The sequence below is a fragment of the Eleginops maclovinus genome, chromosome 17 (genome assembly GCF_036324505.1).
Source record: "Eleginops maclovinus isolate JMC-PN-2008 ecotype Puerto Natales chromosome 17, JC_Emac_rtc_rv5, whole genome shotgun sequence".
Taxonomy (NCBI): domain Eukaryota; kingdom Metazoa; phylum Chordata; class Actinopteri; order Perciformes; family Eleginopidae; genus Eleginops; species Eleginops maclovinus.
This window is the reverse complement of record NC_086365.1, coordinates 9,560,155-9,581,984: the sequence shown is the minus strand read 5'-3', so window position 1 is coordinate 9,581,984 and position 21,830 is coordinate 9,560,155. Positions and strand designations below refer to the sequence as shown.

The following is a 21,830-nucleotide window of genomic DNA, read 5'->3' as shown; positions in this document are numbered from 1 at the left end:
AGCTCTGAAAGTAAAAGTACAAGTAGTTTTTGCTACAGTGTGTTTGCAGTATTGTATAAAGTTTATGGACATGACTGCCTTCTGCATGCAACACTCATGGAAAATGATTATATCGCTTAAAGAAATATGAAAAACACTCCACTTTGAAGATCTATATCTAATAATTTGCAATAGTGTGTGCATATATGATACATCTACTCTGCTAGTACAACACACATATTGGGTTGCTTATAATACATACTAACTATACATTTGAAACATTTAAACTTTCAATAGATTATGTCATTTTTCACTGAACGTATGTCTTGAATGCAGCACACTCATGCGTGGGGTTTGGGTTTGAGCTGGATGGTAAATGCTGGTTGATAGAAATGAATGGGAGCAACAACAAAAAAAAGGTTGGCATGGATCTGCTTCTCTCAATACATATGCGTATGCCTTGGGTTTATAAAGAGAACTCAGTTTAAACTGTCCACGGTGGTGTTATTCCTCTCTTTTACAGTAGTCAGTAAAGAAAGTTCAGACTCCTGACAGCCTATCTTATTTAACTGTGTTTATGTATGCACCATGTACACCAAGGCACATAGTATGGGTAAACCTACTTGGCAACAAACCTGTTTCTGATTCTGATTCGTGATGAAGGAAAATAATAAAAAAGACATGATGGTGCACACTCATGTACAGCAGGGGGCAGTATGCACTTCAAGATGTTTGCGATCCGCCAATAAATCGAGAGAAGAAGAGGACTTTTCAAAGGCGGTCTGCTATAGCAACCGTGAAGTGGATTCACCAACAAGAAAGGCTCTTTATTCATCCATGGAGGAAAGTTGCTGAATGGTTAGTAGTCATACTTAATTGCTTTTCCCAGACGAATAATATGAGCTACTTCTGCCTACATAACAGGGGGGAAAACGTTTAGAGTGGCAAAGCTTTATTTAGTTATCTGGAGAAGCTGGCAGGTGCAGGAGAGATGAGAGGTGGGTTAAACAGGATTCTGTAATGTCGCTGTAAGGTTAAAATAACCTTTAAACAGCTGAGATGGATGAGACAGGTGCATTTGAGCTAACCAGCTAACGTAACTATTGAGTAAGTAGATGTAACTCTTGGATTTGAGTAACTGTTCTGGTTAAACTGTCTTTTATACATGAGCCTGGCTGTGGTACACAAACAGAATGTCAATGTTTCTCTTAACGACCATTTGAGCTTTTAAAATCTATACACATTGAAAAAAGGTATATCTAACAAAATGAAATGTTCACCAGAAATGCAACAGTGGGATATTTACTCGCATCATCCATCAATAGATGTAGGGTCACCAAAAATGCAAAGGATAGAGTTAACTGTAGTAAGGCCCAAAGTACCCACAGTATGGCTCAACCAGGAAGATGAATTGTTTTTGAAAAGTTAACTTAATGTTACAACGATAGTATTCTAAAACTGTTTTTTTTTTTGGTCTATGTCTTACAGGGAATCTGTTCAACATCTCTGACAGTCTTGTAGGCTCCTTTCTGAGCCATATCAGTCTGGGAAATATGGATTGTGGTGGCGGAACAAATGGTAGGTCAGAAACAGTCCGTGGAGGTTGTATGCGACTACTTTGCATCTGTTTATATGCCTTTAAAATTAGACAAACCTCACACTAAACTGTGCTAAACCGCACACGGTTCCTTTGATAATCCTGCAGTTGTTTTTGTATGAGATGATGTTGGATTCATGGGGCCCGCTGAAAGACAACACCCTGCCTCAGCCCTGAAGGGACACTGGGGGGGAGGTACAGAGAGATTAAATGAGATCATTATCTGTGGAAGTGTGATCCTCAGGGGATTGGTACCTGTGCACGTGTGAGACCTGACAGTCACCTCCCTGTTCACACTACCAGGATAACTCTAATGAGGCATCTGTCTATATGTTGTCACAGTAAAATTGACTGCCTTTGCTTTGCTTGCAACTATCTAGTTTCCATTCACGTTTACTTACCTACAACTCATTAACTGTTTTCCTGGTGTACCTTGCTAGACGTGCAGGAAGAGCTGGACTCGGTGGAGTCAGAGCTGGAGTTGGTGGAGCTGCAGATCTCAGACCTCCAGCACAAGCAGGCTGAGCTGAATGAACGGAAAAATGCCCTGCTGCAGCAGCTGGAGGAGGCCTGTGATGCCGCGCAGCCATCAGCGTCTTCCTCAAAGTCATCTGTAGCCACTCCAGTTATAAGCAAGCAGGAGATGCAGCTATATGATGGCACAGGTACTCTACACTCATGGCTATACAATTCAGATTCCATAAGGTAGTGGGTTGACTTCTCTTTTAATGTTTGGTAGATTTTCCATGGTCCAAAAATGTGGAGAAGCACCTGAAGGACACGTTCCATCTCTCCAAGTTCAGACCACTGCAGCTGAGGGCCATTAACCTCACACTGTCGGGCAAAGATCTGTTCCTGGTGATGCCCACAGGAAGGGGAAAAAGCCTCTGCTACCAGCTGCCAGCAGTCTGCTCGAACGGTACAGAAACACACAAGAGATACACAGATGAGATAATTATATTGCTTATCAACTTTCCTATTGTTGTCCCATCACATGTACATTTGTGTCAGGTTTTACCATTGTTGTCACCCCGCTCCTGTCCCTGATGGAGGACCAGATCATGTACCTGAAGTCTATCGATGTGTCAGCTGTCATGCTAAATGCCTCCAGTAGCAAGGTAACAGATTGTGGTTGTATTCCATTTATTTGTCCCACTGTACCCTTCAGTCTGTTGATCTATTCTCACACTAATTTCTGTTAAAAAAAAAAGGAGCACGCTAAGACTGTCATGGCTGGAATGACAGATCCAAAGGCCCCTTTCAAGCTGCTGTACGTGACTCCAGAGAAGATTGCCAAGAGCAAGCTGCTCATGTCTCGTTTGGAGAAAGCCTACAACGCAAACCTGCTGAGTCGTATCGCTGTGGACGAGGTGCACTGCTGCAGCCAGTGGGGACATGATTTCAGACCAGGTTAGAGGACTCCTTGACACAGAAGAGGGGATATAATCCTTCCAAGGCAATCTTAATCAGTAAAGTGTGTAAATAATCTCTTCTACAATACGTATTTATTATTATGTTGTGTGTGTCTGTGCAGATTATAAACTGCTAGGCATCTTAAAGAGACAGTTTCCCAAAGTGCCCCTGCTCGGGCTCACAGCCACAGCAACCAGCAGCGTCCTTCAGGACTGTGAGAAGATCCTGTGTGTGCCAAAGACATTCACACTGACCGCATCCTTCAACCGGACCAATCTTTACTACGAGGTGTGAACCATGGCACCTGCTTACACAGCTGTCAGACCCTTTGAAAACACTTGAACTGCCCTGCATCGGCTTACAGAACATAAAGGACCGTACTGCATTTTCAGCCCTACATTACATCATAGCCTTACAACTCAGTCTCACACCTCGATGGCAAATGCTGCAGTGACACTAACAGTTTGCTTGTTTCTCAGGTTCTCATTAAAGATTCTAACCATGAGGCATCAATAAGTGATATTGCTGCGCTGATCAAGAGCAGATACAAGGATCAGTCAGGTACTGCTGCCTAAGAAGACTCAAAAAGCTATTCTAAAAAGTCAATACACATGTTTATTCAAATACAGGATAGTTGTACTTTATCAGTTTGATTTGTGCTCCACAGGAATCGTGTACGTGTTCTCTCAGAAGGATGCAGAGTCAGTGTCGTCTGAACTCCAGAAGAGCGACATCGTGGCCTTTCCCTACCATAGCCACATGGAACCCGGTGATAAATCCCGCATTCACCGCAAATGGACCGCCAACAAAATCCAGGTATGACACACCTACTGGTATTAATTTTTGTTGGGGGTGGTTTTCTTTGGGAATAAATTAGGCCTTGATTTGCTTGGTCCGATGCTGTTTAAGGGGACTGGAACGATAACAGTAAAATAACTGATCCAAGTGAAGCAACCTAATGGCGCTTTTAAACCAAATGTGAGGCACATTTTCGCCTTGCGTCACTCTCTCAAGACTCGCCAATAGGGGAGGGGGGGAAACACCACCATGTAGATACCATCAACACTTCATCAACCATGGTCGAAGTAACAACGATTGCTGCTTCGTACATGTGTTGCAATGTGAGGTGCAGTAGATAAAACATCACCACAAGAAAAGGTTTTCTTTCGACAAAAATCAGGCCTTTTTACTTCCAGGCCTTACACACTCGGCAAACTGTGAGGTTTGCCCTCCCCATATCTCGGCTTCCCAACAGGCACTCTTTTCTTTGAAGGGTCCCTGTGGGCTGCTGCATACCATTCTGCCAGGTCTCCTGCTTCTTCTCCTGCCTGGGGGTTGTGCTCCTTGACCCAGGTGCGGACGTCTGGATGAAACGCACGGAGGTACTGCTCCAAAGCAATGGTTTCTCCAATCTGCTCCTTAGTACGGCTGTTCGGTCTCATCCATCTTTTGTAAAGCCCCTTAATACGGTGGTAAGATTCTCTCACAGTCTCTCCCGCTGGCACCATAGTGCTCCGAAAGCGCTGTCTGTAAATCTCTTAATTTACGTTGAACTTCATTAACACCGCTGCTTTAATGGCTTCATATGATTCTGACTGTTCCTCATCCATCCCAGCATAGGCCTCAAGAGCCTTTCCTGTCAACAGTGTCACTACTCTGGCTGCCCACTCAAATGGCTGCCACCCCCATGTTCTAGCCATCCGTTCAAACCGAACAAAAAAACTTTCGGGGTCTTCACTTTCATTGAAGTCAGGTACTCTTGGCTCGCATAGGGCCTTGCTGTCTGCGTTGGGGGAGTAACATCCTGTCGAGGCTGCATTGGCAACTGTAATGAGGAGACAGGCCTACTAGCTTGAAGTGGATTAAACTGTTCAGGATGCTCAGCTTTTAGCAGGTGTGTTGAGGTTTCAACCTGTAACCTTGGAATATCAGCAGGACTTAAATCAGGATACTGTTGAACAGGGTCCCGCATTGAACTTGAAACTATATCACCTCTTAATTGCTTTATCGAAAAGTATTGCCTCAGTCCGCTTAGACCTGTGCATAAACTCCCTCATTTGTTCAATGAAGTTTGGTCCAGAGAGATCCTCACCTCCAGCATGGGCGGCATACTCTTTGGGGCGAACCACCAGCTCTTCCTCATCTTCTTCACTTTCAGCTGCCATGGCCCCCTCAAGTGGTGGCTTGTCCTCCATTGTCATCTGACTTTTCTCTTCCCCCATATCTGGCAAGGTTGTGCTCCTTGTCACATGACGTCTTCCACGTACACTTGTCATTCTATCCGTTTTCTCACAGATTCCTCACAGGCGTTTTAAATGCCACCAAATGTTGCAATGTGAGGTGCAGGTGATAAAACATCACGACAAGAAAAAGCTTTTCTTTCAACAAAAACCAGGCCTTTTTATTTCCTAGCCTTTCACAAGAACCAGAACATAACTTACAGGAACATAAATTGCTCTTTCGACAGGTGCTGCTCTTTCACCAACCAGGAAACAAATGCCCCCTCTCCCTTCTCTTCCCAGTCATTTATAGCAGATTGCCCGCCTTCCCAAAGTAGTCTGGCCAATCGGCTCATTGCTCTGAAAGGGTAGTGAAGAGTTAAACAAAAATAAACATTGTTTTCAACATATTACAAAATCCTCAAGGCCTAAGTACATTCATTATTTTACCTTACAAAACACTGTACATTCAAAACAGACGAAATCTTAACAAAACGGATAGTTTTTAACTTAATTGACACACCTTACAGCACACACTTTTTTAGACCAACCACAGCCAAGACTCCACCTACTCAGAATACATTTAAGCAGCAGCTTGGAGGCGTGCACCAGCACAAGATGGCCTCCAGGTCTGAGCAAAGCAAATGGTAAATGATATTGCGATTGTGTGGTTTTTTAAATGAAATACATCTAAATACACAGTATCTTTATTTGCCTATGTAAATGTGTATTATGAACTTAAACTTAAATAAAGACAATTCTTCTAGAACATTTGCCTACCTTTCTTAACAAAGAAACAAATGTTAGTGAGGGAGTGTTTGCTTCCTCACAACTCGTTGTGGTCCCAGATATGTTGGAAAGCTAAACGGCTCAAATTTCCCGCTCATTTTTCTAAATGTTTGAACATGTTATGCGATTGCTTTGGCCCTTCTAGGTGGTGGTAGCCACGGTGGCGTTTGGCATGGGCATTGATAAGCCGGACGTCAGGTTTGTCATCCACCACACTATCAGCAAGTCCATCGAGAACTACTACCAAGAGAGCGGACGCGCAGGTACACACTGTTCTACTTTTATACAGGCAGAATACTTGTTTGTATTGCGCGGTTTTTTTTTGTATATCCATTTAAATCTGTGTATCTCCAGGCCGAGACGACCGTCAAGCAGACTGCATCGCCTACTTTGGCTTTTCTGACATCTTCCGGATCAGTACCATGGTGGTGATGGAGAACGTCGGTCAGAAGAAGCTCCTGCAGATGGTCGACTACTGCCAGAATTTTGACAGGTAGCACGCCAAAACACACGCTACTTCATGAGGTGTAATGGATATCTTACGCAGGATGACTTGAATGTGTGTCATGTTTGTTGTTGAAGTTGTCGGCGCTCTCTCATGGCGGTTCATTTCGATGAGGTTTGGGACGATGAGGGATGCAACCAGATGTGTGATACTTGCCGCAATGCAAAAGGTGCTTACTTCTTCATGTTTCACGTGCTCTTTGGAGATTTAAAAAGCCATTTTGTAACCTGACCTGACCTTTATTCCCTATAGATTACACCACAGTCGACATCACCGAGCATGCCAAGCAGCTGGTGCAGATCGTGGAGCTAGCGACGTCAATGGATGAGAAGCTGACTCCTCTGAAGCTGGTGGATGCGTGGACAGGGAAGGGACCGGCCAAGCGCAGGAAGATGATCCAGACCACCACACTGTCTCGGCCGCAGGCTGAAGCTGTGATTGTGCGGCTGTTGCTGCAGGGATACCTCAGGTAAGAGGGAAAAATCAGTATTAATATGTTAAGAAAATTACGTTTAGTCTCGGTCTGACATTGGTAAGTAATTCTGTCTGTCGACCTCAGAGAGGATTTCAGCTTCACTCCGTACACCACCTACTTCTACTTGAAGCTGGGCCGCAAAGCTCCTCTGCTGAAGGTCGAAACACACACACTCAGGATGAACATGAGGATGACAGGGACTGGATCTGCTGTGAGTAAATGCTGCCAAAGTGATGAAGCACAATGCAGGTTTCAAACTGTGTCTAGTATTTTAGTGCATCATACTGTAAAATAGTTTGAGCTGCTGTTAGTAAGACGTGCTTTTGTTTAACCAAAGATAAAACTGAACCTTTTCCACATTTCTTTCACTTTAGATTGTGCTATGTTTGTAAGTTCTCCATTTTATGTCCTTGTGTTCTTAAAACAGTTCAAAGTGGTATCTGAAAAAGTCTCTCTTTGTTTAGAATAGGTTACAAAAATAGATTAGATCTTTTTAAATGGTGTCATTCTCAGTATGAGAGAATACAAATATGAAAAATGGGCATTATAGGGCTCCTTTAACGTAAAGTGTCACCGAGACATATCCTCTCTAGAGCTTTTCTATTTAACCACCATGTCATTGCCACTGCTAACAGCTTATTACGTCTCTGAAGCTTGGGGGAGATATGAGGGATTTCCTATGATGGGTAAGTGAATGCCGCTTTAAATCTCCAGGCGGTTCTGCATTTTGGAGAGATATGTGTAAAAAAATGACCTGAAAGAGTATGAAAAGGGCCTCTGGGATACATGGAGGTTTCTGTTCTTTGTGTGCAGACTGTAGTCTCCTCCCCTCTAGTGTTCTTTAGTCCACTCCTTGTAGCTCTCTTAATCATCCCAGGTAAAGACTGTTGTTAATGACCTGCAGGTAAAAGCTGTGAGGGGCAAGGGCCAAGCCAAAGAGGGAAAGAGATCAGTTCAAAGTGCTGGAGACGCCCCTGTGTCCAAGAAAGTCAAGACAGACCTCCCATAACACCCCCCCCACCCCCCGTACCCTGTCCAGAAGACAAGCTGACAAAGTACAGTGCATCATTCTTCACTCTGTTAACAACTGCTTCTGTTGGCATGGCACTGGTATCATGTCACTGTTACTAACCAGCAGGCTTGGGCGATAAAAGGACGTTATTTGGACCTCAACCCCAAAAATATGATTTATATATTTTATACTATCGTATTTCGATTTGCAAATTGAATTTCAAATGTTGTGACAGCCCTATAACCCTATTTGCTGACATCTTGGGGCATAATTGATCCCGTCTTTCTCTTACAGTTGTAGAATTTATACGTCGCCCAAGCCTATTACCCATAATCTCCGGTGTTAATGTCCTCACTCAGAATGTAGCATGCTTCCACTACCTGTCTAACATTTCATCGCATGGGCTCTACTAACATATGTTATTTTCACTCACTACATGGAGAGGTGGGCTAAACTACAACATGTATGTTAAGATACTTGTATTAATTGCATCTTAGTCTAAAAGGACAATAAGTAATGATAATGTTATGGTGACTGCACTGGCATCACTTTTCTACTGCTGTTCGCTGACATTAGGGTTTCATATGGTTTACAGGACGTATCAGGCAACGAGGACGAGATGGATGTGATCTTTGACCCCATTGTTGTGGATCGTAGCTGTCCCAAACAACCCAAACAGAAACTTTTTAAACCACAGATCAACCTTTCCAGGAAACAAGACCTGCGAGAGGAAGAGAAGGACATGTCCATCATGCCTCAACAGGAAATTGAAGTTGAAATAAACATTGTCGTTAACAGTGACGGTCAGAAAACTCCAGTTAAACCCTCCAAACGCAAATCCACCACCCCTCAGAGAGCGAGGAGGAAACCCCGCCCAAACACAGCAGCTGAAGATTTTACTTCACCATCCCTAGCCGATGACACAGCCACCAAAACTGTCCCGGGCTCTCCATCCCATGCCTCCGTCATCTCTGACACCGCAGCTGAAGAGCTCTGTGACCTGAGGAACTACTACAGCAAACAGCTTAGGAGGATAAACTACATTTCACACGAATACCTGGGGCAAGCCCCCGAGCCAGGAGTGCTGGCGTGCATCAGGGAGCCTCTTCGGAGCCTCCGCCTGCCCCGCGGGGGGACCATCGCTCAGACGGCCCGCAGCCTGTGGACAAGGGTCAGTGGCAGGAGGAAACTGGTGCACCAGTGACATCACAGTTTTGCAGTTGACTGTAGTTAGAGACAAAGCTTGCATCTGCTGTCACAGTAAAATAAAGTACTATGAATGAGAGTGACTTTAGAGCCACCTGGTGGTACTATCACATAATTCATTTGGAAATATTAGGATGAATTTAAATCAACAACTAAAAGTTATTTTTTCTTCTAAGAAACTAAAATGTAGCTTTAGAAATTAAAAGATGCTGCGGTAAAACAATAAGTGCCTTTGCCTTTAAATCTCCTTTATTTATGTAGACATTTTCAATATTTCATACCTCAACTGCTCTGTTGCCAATTGATGAATATCTTCAAAATAGTCTGAAAGGATTATTGGGGAAGTGAAAGGATTTAGGGAATTGGAATGATTTGAATTACGTCGATTGAGGAGAATAACCCTCATGGAAAACATGACACCTGCCTGTGTGCCATACGTGCTGCTTGTTCTCTGTAAACATATTTCATTTTGAATTAAGAGACAGAAAGCAGTAACAACACATCCTTATTGACTGACTGACACTGCAGGTTTCAGAATACACAGTATCTTAAAAGCCCAACCCAGGCATTGAGTCGGTTCACTAATGACAACAAGTACATCAGCAGGACCTGACAGAACAACTTGCTTTTTGGACTTGCTTTTTTTTATTACCACAACTTGTTCCCTCCTGCTCATGACTTCCACCAGAACACTCCTCTACGCTTCACAGTGAACATTGCGAGACATACCAAGACAGCAGCCTGCAGAGCCAGATTCTTCGTTATCTTCGTTTAGCTGTTGAAACCACTTCCTGCTGGGATTTGCTGTGTTTGTCCAGATGGTATTGAATTAAGATGAGATAAATATGAAAAGAGACTGTGTTTGTAACCTCTTGATTGTGTGTTTTCCTCACATCCGTTCTTGAGCACCGATTCCCTCATGATGAACAGTCATCAGTGGTTTCATTTTCTGACAGGTTAAAAAATGTTGAATATTCAGTGGAGCCTATTGGCAGGGCGAGAAAAAGAAGCCATGGCAACAGCAATCAGGAACTCAAAATAAGGATTTTAAGGATGACAATAAGTTTAGGTGGGAATACTTTACCTTCCACCACTTAAAGAACAACTACTGCAGACAGTTTATGAAACAGATTAATTTTACTTTCGATGGTTATGAGAAATAAATAGTTCCAGTAAAAAGGGATCACACACAAACTGTTCACGGCGGCTCAGTGTTACAGAAGTCGAATTCCATGCATCGAGCACGCACGCACACACACACATATTACCCACATACGTGCACATTCAGACAGGTTCACATAAATTCAGGTCATTCATACATTTGAAAAAGGTTTACAGTTTTACAATGATAAATATTTAGCCCATTGTAGAAATCTCCTTTCGTGCATGTCACTGTTCACGTATAATCTGATATTTGAAACACAGTTTGCAGTTAACCATAAATTATCCTGAAGTTTTTTAAGGTCTGGTCGTGTGGAGAATTAAAGTCATACATTTTACGTGGAAAGAATGAAGCGACCTATCATTTCTCAATTCATGGGGCAAAGGGGGTCAATGTAACACAGGATGTCTGTCTACCATAGATGTATGACTTTTACATGTGTTATCCAAACCTTTAATAGTATCTTCCATCTGCAATAATTCTTTGGTGACAGGTTGTGTTCGGTTTTAATTGATCAAATTATTAGCTGATCATTTCCACCATGAAATGAAAATAAATATCATGTTTACAGGATTATTACACTATTAGCTGCAAACTGTGATAATGTCCATCACATTAACGCTCTGTTAATAACAACGTTAAACAAATTGTATTAATACGTCCAGCACTTTTCTAGCATGTTCTACCTAATCACTAACTGTAGTGTTGCTCAGATCCTTTACTCCTCAACCGACAGTATGCATAATTTTCATGTTGATATTGAGCCCAAGTGTAACAGTAACAAAGATCTCTCATATCTCCTTTATGTTGCACGTTTAACCTGTGTTGTTCAATGCATTCCTGATGTTATTCACTGCAGGCCACACATCTTTTGAAGAATAGTTTGACATTTTTAGGAATTATACATTTTGCTTTCTTAGTGAAAAGTAGATGAAAAGATAAAAAACACATGTCTGTTGCTACAATAAATATCTAGCTGGGGCTAGCATCTGGCTAGGTTAGCTTAGCATAAAGAACTAGAAATGGGGAATGAGCTTACCTGTCTTGACCTAACTAAATATGCCCTGCATAACCTCTTAAACTAATACCTTGTTTAATTCTTTTCTTAATGTGTAAAAACATCTTAACTGTCGACTAGCCCTGATTTTAGTCTTAGTGCTAAGCTAAGCTAACAGGCTAACATTGCTAGCTTTATATTTATTGTACAAACCCAAGGGGGCATTTATCTTAAGACCTTATTATTAGAAGAAAGCAGTTAAGTGTATTACCACAAAATGTCAAAACATTCACCAATCAAATTGCTCTGAAAAACTAAAGGGACAAGAGTTGTCAGGAACTCCGTTAGTCTGCAGGAATAAGACAAATGTTCCCTGTAATGAAATGAAAACCAGGACTGCAGAGCACAGACAGTTCATTAAGCATGCAATTAAAAGACTTCTCAACCTGCAATTAAAAGACGTCTGAACCTGCTTCAACAACAGTTCAATCTAAACATTTCAATTTGAAATCTTTTAGTTTTTTCTTTTGTACTAAATGCTGGAGAGCAATGGTCTGACACCAAGTGGAAAACAACCATTTTGTTTTGAAGAGCCAACCCCAAACCCCCTGCGAAAAAACATGCCACAAAGACTCTGTAGTTTCACAAGAAGAGGTCAAAGTTCACACACACAAAATACATCTTAATACTGTTGGGTAAACTCGGCCTTGTCAAAGCACAAGTCCCTAAGGTAAAAAAAAAAACACACTGAAGTGCAAGTTAAACACAAAGAGTTACTGCAGTGAGTTCTACAAATGCACGCCGAGCGACAAAGTGTGGCTGGCATTTTTTTTAAAGCACTGAAGCTGGCAGTTCTGTGAGGGTTTTTCTTCTGTGGGACGTCAGTTGACTTCCTTTTCAGTGCCAGTATTCGTCCTCTTGCATCCATCCTTTTGGCTTGTCTTCCCACCTGATACTGACCTCTACTCCATAGTTTAGCTTTCGTTGCTGAGCCAGAATGGTCAAAAAAAGTTGGTTTCTTGTTCTTCGTTTGTCTGTGTGTGTGCTTGTTTAACCCTCAGATTAAAAGTGTTACTGCAATCCGCTCACAGTCTGCTTTTTGACTCTCAGTGGAACCCCAGGGGGCTGCGGAGCTTTAAAAGAATAGTCAACTGACATGTTTAGGAGGCAACGACGACAAGGATTCCAGAAGATGCATTTTCTCCCCCACCAAGTCCCAGTCTTTAAAACTTTGAAATGTTGTAGATTTCAGTCACGGAAGCTCGAAGAAAGAAAAAAAGTCAAATATATATACATATTTATAAATAAAAATATCTGAAGAGACTGAACAGGAACAACAACTTGGATCACAGCGTCAACATCAGTGGGATTTTAACTCAAACGAAGCCGGAGAATATTAGTCAGAAGAGAACAAAAGTAACCTTTCTGACTGCTCAACTGTGCATGGCGTCTCGAGTTTACATCATGTACACACACACACATGCACACACACGGTGTGTTAAATATAGACAGTAGTAGTTTAGCAGCAAACGATTCAACCGCACTCCCCCCCTAATAAATAAACACAGACTCCAAACAGATACAGCCCAGAGTTACTCGCTCTGAGGGGTGTGTGTGTGTGTGGGTGTGTGTGTGTGTGTGTGCGCGTGCATGTGTGTGTGTGTGTGTGTGTGTGCAGGTAACAGGTAGGAAGGGGTCACCCGAGGGGAGGTGGGCTCATGCGACAGGTCGTTGGGAAGGGATCATGAAGTTTGACATCCTCTTCATCTGACATTAGAAGAGCATGCTCTGCCTCCTGTTGATCTTGCTGTTACCTTAAAAGAAAAGGGAACGCTATTAAAATACAATACCCATAATGCCTTCACTTTACATAAAATATGCTAAAAGTAGCAATCATGAAAAGATGATCATTATGTGACAGTTTAAAGAGGCACCACAGATGTAACCAGTTCAGTTTACTTACAATAGGGAACCTAACACTTACATATTATCTTTAGTAATTCTGCGTAAAAAAACTGGAGATTTCAGGTTTCCCAAAAGGGGGCATTAAGGGAGCAGGTCCAATCATTAGTGTTATTCCAGTCAAATTATGACAATGTAAATGCAAAGTTGGAGCTCAAGAGACAGCAGCAATCCACAGCGCCATCTTGTATCAACCTTTATCGGTCTCATCTTACCCGTATTCTGAGGATTGCCACATGATCATATTTAGTAAGAAGCCTTTTTTTCTTTTCCTTATGATTTAACTTTGGTAGTGTTTGCTTCACCCACCTGACTCTGGGTATGAGGAGTTCCTGTAGCCAGGGTCCCTCTGCAGCTGCAATTCTTTTAATGTGAATATCGATATACCTACAACGAAGAAGAGACCGGTTAATAGCAGGAAAGAAAGAAAATGAAGATAAGTAGCCTCAGGAAGAGAAGTGACTGGGTGCTCACTCTCAGGCAGTGTTTGAACTCTGGTCCCGAGCTGCCGGAAGTGGGAATGTTTCATGGCCTCCTCAGCGGAAATCCTCTTCTTAGATTCGTACTGTGGACACAGAAACCACCCATTTTCATTGTCCATCCACTGTACGTTCACCAAAAAGATGTTTAAGCAAAACATCTCTATTGCCTCCTGGTGGCTGGCTGCAGAATAGCTCATAAGTCCCGCCCACCTACATGTTACTGAAAGTGACTTGGGTACATAAAAAAATGTAATGAATGTTGGAAACATTTTCCTCAAAATGGTTTCCGTCATTGTTCGATGTATATGCCATTTTCTGATAAGTTTAGTATTATTTAGCTATTTGGTGCTTTAAACAAAGGGAACATGAGTGATTGACAGCAACTAGGGTGATTCGGTTGGGTTTGTGGGAGGGACCTGGATACTGCTGCTATGAAGTCTGTTACTGTATATGTGATTAGAAAATAAACACTAAGAACTCACTCTGAGAAAAGACAGCAGCAGCTCGATGCCTTCGCTGTCCAGCCTGGAGGAGACAAAAGGAAGAGCAACAGTTAGCTGTCTGACAGGATGTAGGGGCTAACGTGGGAAGGGAGAGGATGACCGACTGTGAAATTATGATTTCCTGAGTGCATATGTGCATTCCCACCCACACTGACAGCAGTACCTGGGAGCGTTGTTGATCAGCGGCTGTGGTTTGTATTTAGGGAAGCTGTAGGATTTAAACTCTTCGATGGAGGAGATTCCCGGCCAGTTCTCCTCTGTGGGTGTACCTGGAGTCACAGAGTCAGTTCAGCAAACGGGTAAAGTTTTGAGACATTGAGGTTGGTATTGTTGTCTTAGCCTGGCAGGAGATGCTTACCGAGTAACCTGAAGATGAGGTGGAGCTCGTCCTCTACTGTGGAGCCGGGGAACAGGGGCCGACCTGCTGCCATCTCGTAGAAAATACAACCAACACCCCTGCACGCACACACACACACACACACACACACATTAATAGTTAAATGGAGAGATGCTAGAAAGCACGTCCCCCTTTCATGTTGGAAAGCAGAACCATAGTACCATAAAAGGAAATTACGTAATGTTATGTAATGACTGTAAAAAGGCTGTGTGTATTTTAAGGTTTGTTTTTTTCATTCAAATTCCCTCGTTCTAGTTCCAATCTCTTCCCTTTCAGAAACGTTTACAGCTATATCATTTAGCTTTATGGGGCACTTCTAGCGATACAGCTAATCACTTTTATTTTGTTAGACAACACAGTGATCAATGGACATGCACGAGTAAGGCTCGTACCACATGTCGATCTGTGTTGAATACTCGGAGGATCCAAGGAGAACGTCAGGAGGCCGGTACCAGAGAGTCACCACCTCGTTGGAGTAGGTTTTAGTTGGTACAGACTTGGCCCTTGCCAGACCTGTCAGACAGATAAAAAGACAGATATTAGGATTATAATGACACGAGACGACGTTACCTCAGTGAAAAACAAGGCTGGGAATAATCAAACTTTTCCGCAGGATAAAAATACTCCAGCCCATTCTTTTCCGACTGCCCTAAAGCAAATATCAGCTTCCTCTTACCGAAATCAGCCAGTTTTAGTTCTCCTTTCTCGTTGATGAGCAGGTTCTGGGGCTTCAGGTCCCTGTGGAGAACTTTCCTCTTGTGACAATAAGACAGCCCTCGCAAAATCTGGAACAGGAAGATCTGGAAAGATATATGTAAAACTTGATGTGAATATAGTCCCTTAAAAAAGGCTGGATAATTGCAATTTCATTTTGAAAGGGTTTCCCAAAAATTCCTTAACTTGAGTGACTTTGTTTCTGACAAGTAAGCTCAGGAAAAGTCCTCACCTTCACATTGTGCATGCTCATTATGTTCCCACAGTCGTCCATGTACTGCTTCAGGTCCTTATCCTACAAGGAGAGAGGACACAATCAGACAGGAAGTAGACAAACTGACAGGTAGAGATCTTCTTCTTTCTGCAAATACTTTACCCCTCTGACTGTTGCTATGTTATGCAACACATTTCTCTTCACAGGGAAATGTTATATTTGAATGTTTCTGCTTATTTTAACATTCCCTTTCTGTTTGACTGCAGATCATTGCTTTCCTAAATCAGACTTTAAAGCCCCTGAAATGTACAGAATTGAAAGACCTTAACATTTTTATGATGTTTGGAACTCAAAAGGACATGTGAGGTTGGGCAAAAGTGAAAACAAATCACAGTGAGTGTTACCAGATATTCGAAGACGAGTGTGAGGCTCTTGTCGGTGTGGACGATGTCGTGAAGCGTCACGATGTTGGCGTGTTTGAGGTCCTTCAGTAACGACACTGCAGAGATAAATAGATCGTGGGATAGATTTAATGTCCGCCTCCAGTCTGTGATCATTATAAGGACAAACATAAGATACATTTTAGGGTAAAAGGTGTAACATTGGGACAGTTGTTGATCACCTTCTCTGATGGCGGTGCATGGCGCTCCCTCCTCGTGCTCCAGCCGGATCTCCTTCAGTGCCACCAGGTTGTCCGTCAGCTTACTGCGTCCTTTAAATACTGTGGCGTACGTTCCCTGAATGCAACACATATTTCTCAATCATCACTTGATCATTGTGAGCTGGGAGACATCTTTTGTTCATTTAAAGCATCAGGCGGGATTTAAGGAATTCCTCACCTCTCCCAGTTTGTCCAACTTTATGTACGTCTCCAACTTGCCGAAACCAATCTCTGACTGAGGAAAAGACACCAGACAGAGATTAAGTTCAGAGGATGGTTAAAGTCCCACTCTGGATTCTGTAATATGCTCAATCTGTTTCACTTAAATCTTAATACACATTAATAATACACCTTTTTTTTAGTTCAGTTGACGTAAATCAGTGGAAAAAAGTCCTATAAGTCCAAAACTTGCCAGAGAATCATCCCACCTTGACGTAACACAGTGATAGTAGTCTGCCCAAACATGGTTGAATTAATAAGGAAGTGCTAGTGGATAATTTGGTACAATGAGTCGTGTTTTTTTTTAGAACAGAAAAACCATGAGTCTATCGGTGACAGACTTTGAAAACCGCTCTTCTAGATTCATGAAACCTGGTAACTATCACATTTTGGCCAAATAAGCTTCTGTAGGGTATGGCAGGACCAGAGTAGCCAACAACCTATATGATGTTCCTTTAGAGAGAATCAGAAACAGTCGTCCATTTTTGTCACTTTTGGCAAACTTCTGATTGACATGAACCTCCATGTCGTCGACAGTGTGCAACATGTCTGCCTGATCACACCACAGCCGAGTGCTGTGATCTACTTTGATGGGCTGAAGGCAAGAGGCCAGCACTTGTGACTCGAAATTCGTCCTTCACACACGGCTTGTTGCCACGGTGACCTGTACAGGGAGAGATTCACACACACTGACCAGCGAGGCTCTGCGGGAGCGTCGACTCAGCGGCTGGTCGAAAGGCGGGCTGCTGAGCTGCATCTTCTCCAGATATCCATCGGGGATTCGGATGTCAGCGGGCAGCGACAGCCGCTTGTTGAGGTCCTAAAACCAAACGCACGTACAAGAAATGTTAAAAAAGTTGCAACTAGCTTTTGGTTTTACATTTTCTGTAGTGATAATAACTATGAACAGTTCATATCTGCAGAATCTGAGGGAAGCAGGACAAGACTTTGGTAAAGGAAGTGGTCTGGTTTCCATTTATAGGCTCTTTTGTTTGTATTCCCAGTAATAAAGACAAAACGATCTGCCAATTTTGTCTTATAATAATAATAATGTATATTATTCTCAGTCTGTTCACAAGCCGTCATTGTCAATATCACTGGGCTCAAAGCTTTCGATGGTGACTGATCATATCTATTCTAGGAGCAAGATAAGACGACATCTGATGTGGGAAAAATAAGGACCAGTGGAGTAAAAATAGAGCACATCTGTCAGAGTAAGCTTGGCGTCTCCTAAAATAAACAGTAGTCCTTTATGACAACACTGCTCCGAGGAGAGGTTTGATGACAACTGAGGGGTTTAGATTAAACTCTGATTATGCAATCGGCTCTGTCCTGCCAGCGTTTCTGTTTTTAATTAAAAGTTCTTTGTTACGCACGTTGTAAAAAAGTGTTGAAAGGATAGATCAAAAGTTATTCTAACATAATTGCAAACGTATTTCAATAAATCGAGCTACTGAACAAACATTGGCTATGATAATGAATGTTTAGTAATTGTGGAAGGTCTGACTTTATACATGGGTTCTTCTTAGAAAAGTGTCAGTACACTATATGGCTCCCCCTTTAGATTCTTCTGTATATTTGTTTGTTTTACAATATTAACGAGAACATTTTAATGGATGTATATGTCACGTTCAATCCTCTGCCAGCAGGGGGCATGAGCCTCCAGGTTGAGACGCGTCTGCCTTTAAGGATGAAGATGGTTTGACTGGATCTCAGGTAATGTCAAGCCAAAGTCTAACACTTCTTATTAGCAGAAAAGAAATTCAGCATTATTTCTCAGCTTATATTAGGTTGTATGAAACATATGTCAGATGATTAGGAAATTCATGGTGATTTAACAGCCAGATCGTCTCTAAAAAGCCATGTGTGCAGATACTAATGCAAGCCACTGTGAAATTAGAAAAGTAGCAGGTATGTGATCCACCTGATCATCATAAGGAGTTTTTATTATGTATCATGTTCCCGTTGTATTTGCTGAGCTTGTAAAAGAGCGTAGTGTACCATGTGGGTCCCCGAAGTCTATTTATCATCTGAGACGCTTTGGGTATTTAAAAAACAGCTGCTTCTATTTAAACAAAAATGCAGCCTGAAATTATGAACATGATGGAAATGATGAAGAGGAGACTTCTGTAACAGCTGTGTTGTATATTAGTACTTTACTACAATTACTAAAGGTGTTTAAAAAGGGGCATGAGGGCACTGGAAAAATAAAATATGATTGATGATCTGAAGTTGAGCAGGTGTTTCAATGCCAACAGGATTTTGAAAGGCACATTCAGATCTCCCATGAGGCTGAAGGGGGGGGGGGGGGGAGGCAGTCAGCTGTTTTGAGAGACTGTGTGCATGAGTCTCACCTCCATGGAGATCCGCCGGTGGATGCGGTTCCTCAGGCAGACGCCGGTGGGAGACTGCACCTCGTCTGAAGACGTTCCTGACGCCTGGTCGCTCTCTCCATCGGAGCCCATCTTCAGGTTCTCATGCACGATATCTAAAAACACAATGACAAATGAAATAAAAATAACGAAATATTGGACAGATCTGCATTCATTTGTGTCTTTATTTTAAATCTGATCAAACCAGTCCGTCAGATACGATTGGATGACTGATATTACACAGAAGTAAGAACGTTTAGAGACATTTAAAAGTTATTATACCTTCTTCCATGAAGACTTATTCGGGAATTATTTGCTATATTTTCTTTTATTATGTGTTGAAACACAACCTCTGAATAGGTATACATAAAGGGTTCTGGATTTCATGTGTGTGGTACCATAGATCTAATTATTTTCCATAATCCATCCAACATTTGGTCTATAAAATAATATATACGACCCCTCAAAACGCTTTTTACATACAGTATACAACTCAGCCTTCACCACACTGCCATAGAAGGTGCACCCTGCTCCTGGAGACAGACACTCACAACAACGGGAGAAGTTTTTGGGTTAAGTATCTTCCCGACATGTTGACTGAGGGACTGGGGATTGAACCGCTTCTGGAGGACGACAATCTACATCCGGAGCCACAGCCACCCCAGAATGTATCATTTGTGCTACGCGTACTTTGATACTGTACATGAGGAGCTTAACTGAAAATAAAACCTTACTGTGATATCTGCTTCCTCTTTCTGTCATCATTTTCTCCTTCTCGCCTCACTTTCCTTCTTCATTTTCTGTCTGTTTTTTGCCCTGTCTTCAAAAAACCGCACCAATTTATTTCACTTCCCTGTTCTGCATTTCTTTCTCTTTCACTCTACATATTTCTCCTTTGCTCGTATCTTCTCTTCTCATGTGTAATGGTGTTCTCTGGCAGCAGCCGTTCTGATACTCCCTGTTGCTTTAACACATTCCTTCGCTACCTGTGCATCTCTAACATGTGTGCCTCGTCTCATAAGCTGCATCCGTCCTACTTTTCTCTCCTTTCAAGCTCCTCTGACTTTCACATTCTTCTTACTTCTGTCACGCTACTTTATTTATTTCCTTGAAAAATGTGTTTCTTCACCAGTTTTTTGGATCATTTTATACTGACATATTCTCTCTGCTTTAGTTAGAAGCTTTGCTAATAAGCACACAGTGTAGCAGCAGTATGTGGCTCATCAATGTCCTACTTAAGCGTCCTGTTTTCTGATCCAAGTCCCTGTATTTAGGTCAGGGTCCAGAGCAGGTCCTCTAGTGTCGCACTGCCTTCAAACATGTAATCATAAAGCTGGGAATTCAAGAATGAATATTAAATGAACACCTGTCAGTTTTTTTAAATAGATAACGTAACAATCAATCTGAAAAAAAAACGTCCTTTTGAAAATGAGTAATAATAGGATTAAGACTCAGTGGTACCGTATTGCTTTAAAGAGGACATATTCTCATTTTCAGGTTCATATTTGTATTTTTTGTCCTCTACTGTGACATGTTTCCCTGCTTTAATGTTCAGAAAGCTCTTTATTTTTCTCATACTGCCTGTGCTGCATCCCTTCTTTTCACCCTCCGTCTGAAACGAGAGCCCAGTCTGCTCTGATTGGTTAGCTCGCAGGCTCTGTTGTGACCTCACGTACAATGTGTTGGAGCGCTAGCCAACAGAAGCACGAGTGTTACATACCTGATGTTGCTATGATAGGGAACTAAACAAAGGCCTACAATGGAGGCAGAGGGGGGGAAGTGTGGGGTATAGAAACTCCCTCTGTTTGGAACTTTGGGGTTTTACATATAATTAACATGCTACAGGAAAGAGAAAACCGCAAGATATTTGAGTCAGGGTCTAAAATAATCTTTTATTTTGTCCACATCATTGAATGTATAACCCTCAGGGCTTCACAGAGAGAGCGCTAAGCTAAAGACAGGAACTTTTCTTTGGTCTTGAGTTCAACCCCGTCTTTTTATTGATGATATCGGTTTGGACTCCGGGGTCTTCGACTGTCAATCAAAACAAATCTGCTTTACTGGATTTTTTTGGTTTTAAGTAGCAGTTGCCAGGGACTTTCAAATGTGTAGCTCTGGCTAGTCTTGTAGATCTTGATCGCCACCACACTTTGCTTCTCTGTTTCATACTGTCCTATGAATCATATCGTCTTGCCGCCTTTGGGCTAAGACTCACAGCTACGAATTGAGTGTGATGAATCAGTTGCGTCATGTTTGGCTTTAACCCCCGCCATACAGCTGCCCGCCGGGGGAAGACAGTCCTTCTGGCGAATAGGAAAGAAACCCGGTAACTGGCCAGGGCCGTGTTTCCGAATATATGTCATAGGACAGAAATCTCAGCACCATGACACGTTTCCTGTTTGTTCCTGTATGCCATCTGTGCTTTCACTATTCACTTCCTTCCATGAGTGTGTGTGTGTGTGTGTGTGTGTGTGTGTGTGTGTGTGTGTGTGTGTGTGTGTGTGTGTGTGTGTGTGTGTGTGTGTGTGTGTGTGTGAACAGAGTGTCTCACCCAGTCGGCTTCCGTTGCGTGGCATTGCCATGAAGGACCCCAGGGAGCCGCCGATGACGCTGTGCGGCCGGCGGAGTGGAGGCTTCTTGAAGGGGCCGCTGTACTGGTGCAGGAAGGAGTGCATGCTGTGGGAGGTAGGGGGGCGGCCATTCCTCATGAAGGGCTCTGAAACGCAACAAAACAGGGTAAATGAAATGTCTGTGTGTTCTTCATTTTAAATCTCCTCTTCTAAAAAATGTGTCATTGCTCTCGTTTAATATTTAGATTTGCAATCCTTCCTTCTTTGTCCTGCAGCTGCTTCCCCGCGATGACAGACAAATGACATCCTCAAAAAGAACATTTGGTATCGCTTTTTAAAAGAGGAGCATATTAGTTTTTAAATACGCTTTTATCCACCACAT

General features: G+C 42.5%; 2 protein-coding genes across 4 annotated transcripts in view; one reads left to right on the top strand and one right to left on the bottom strand.

The window, feature by feature from the left end:
- The first annotated feature begins 446 nt into the window (after positions 1–446).
- recql (RecQ helicase-like) lies at positions 447–9,585 on the top strand. 2 transcript variants are annotated; one of them, XM_063905371.1, is made up of 16 exons: positions 447–837; positions 1,468–1,557; positions 2,017–2,241; positions 2,316–2,495; positions 2,588–2,694; positions 2,788–2,986; positions 3,111–3,277; positions 3,469–3,550; positions 3,657–3,805; positions 6,143–6,260; positions 6,352–6,490; positions 6,580–6,671; positions 6,755–6,971; positions 7,062–7,188; positions 7,882–8,032; positions 8,585–8,833. In XM_063905371.1, the coding sequence occupies exons 2-15, from the start codon at positions 1,533–1,535 to the stop codon at positions 7,984–7,986; spliced, it is 1,932 nt and encodes a 643-aa protein (XP_063761441.1). In that variant the 5' UTR covers positions 447–837; positions 1,468–1,532; the 3' UTR covers positions 7,987–8,032; positions 8,585–8,833. The 2 variants fall into 2 exon arrangements, with proteins under 2 accessions (XP_063761441.1, XP_063761440.1); XM_063905370.1 differs by lacking the exon at positions 7,882–8,032 and having other exon boundaries at positions 448–837; positions 8,585–9,585.
- A 23-nt stretch (positions 9,586–9,608) lies between these two features.
- cdk17 (cyclin dependent kinase 17) overlaps positions 9,609–21,830 on the bottom strand; it is a 22,684-nt gene continuing 10,462 nt past the window's right edge. The window contains exons 3-17 of one of the 2 annotated variants that reach the window (XM_063905373.1): positions 21,430–21,594; positions 18,861–18,994; positions 17,201–17,326; positions 16,466–16,522; positions 16,249–16,363; positions 16,031–16,125; positions 15,645–15,707; positions 15,375–15,498; positions 15,091–15,211; positions 14,660–14,757; positions 14,465–14,570; positions 14,281–14,323; positions 13,791–13,881; positions 13,626–13,703; positions 9,609–13,168 (exon numbers count right to left, since the gene is read on the bottom strand). In XM_063905373.1, coding sequence (XP_063761443.1) covers positions 13,128–13,168; positions 13,626–13,703; positions 13,791–13,881; positions 14,281–14,323; positions 14,465–14,570; positions 14,660–14,757; positions 15,091–15,211; positions 15,375–15,498; positions 15,645–15,707; positions 16,031–16,125; positions 16,249–16,363; positions 16,466–16,522; positions 17,201–17,326; positions 18,861–18,994; positions 21,430–21,594 — 1,457 coding nt within the window. In that variant the 3' untranslated portion in view covers positions 9,609–13,127. The remainder of the gene's footprint in view (positions 13,169–13,625; positions 13,704–13,790; positions 13,882–14,280; positions 14,324–14,464; positions 14,571–14,659; positions 14,758–15,090; positions 15,212–15,374; positions 15,499–15,644; positions 15,708–16,030; positions 16,126–16,248; positions 16,364–16,465; positions 16,523–17,200; positions 17,327–18,860; positions 18,995–21,429; positions 21,595–21,830) is intronic. The other variant, XM_063905372.1, reaches the window with a different exon arrangement.

Bases quoted from the DNA above. Each gene is read 5' to 3' on its own strand.
- recql (XM_063905370.1), top strand. From the start codon at position 1,533: ATGGATTGTGGTGGCGGAACAAATG. The intron at 1,558-2,016 runs GTAGGTCAGAAA...GTACCTTGCTAG, and splicing joins TTGTGGTGGCGGAACAAATG to ACGTGCAGGAAGAGCTGGAC. The intron at 7,189-8,584 runs GTGAGTAAATGC...TATGGTTTACAG, and splicing joins TGACAGGGACTGGATCTGCT to GACGTATCAGGCAACGAGGA.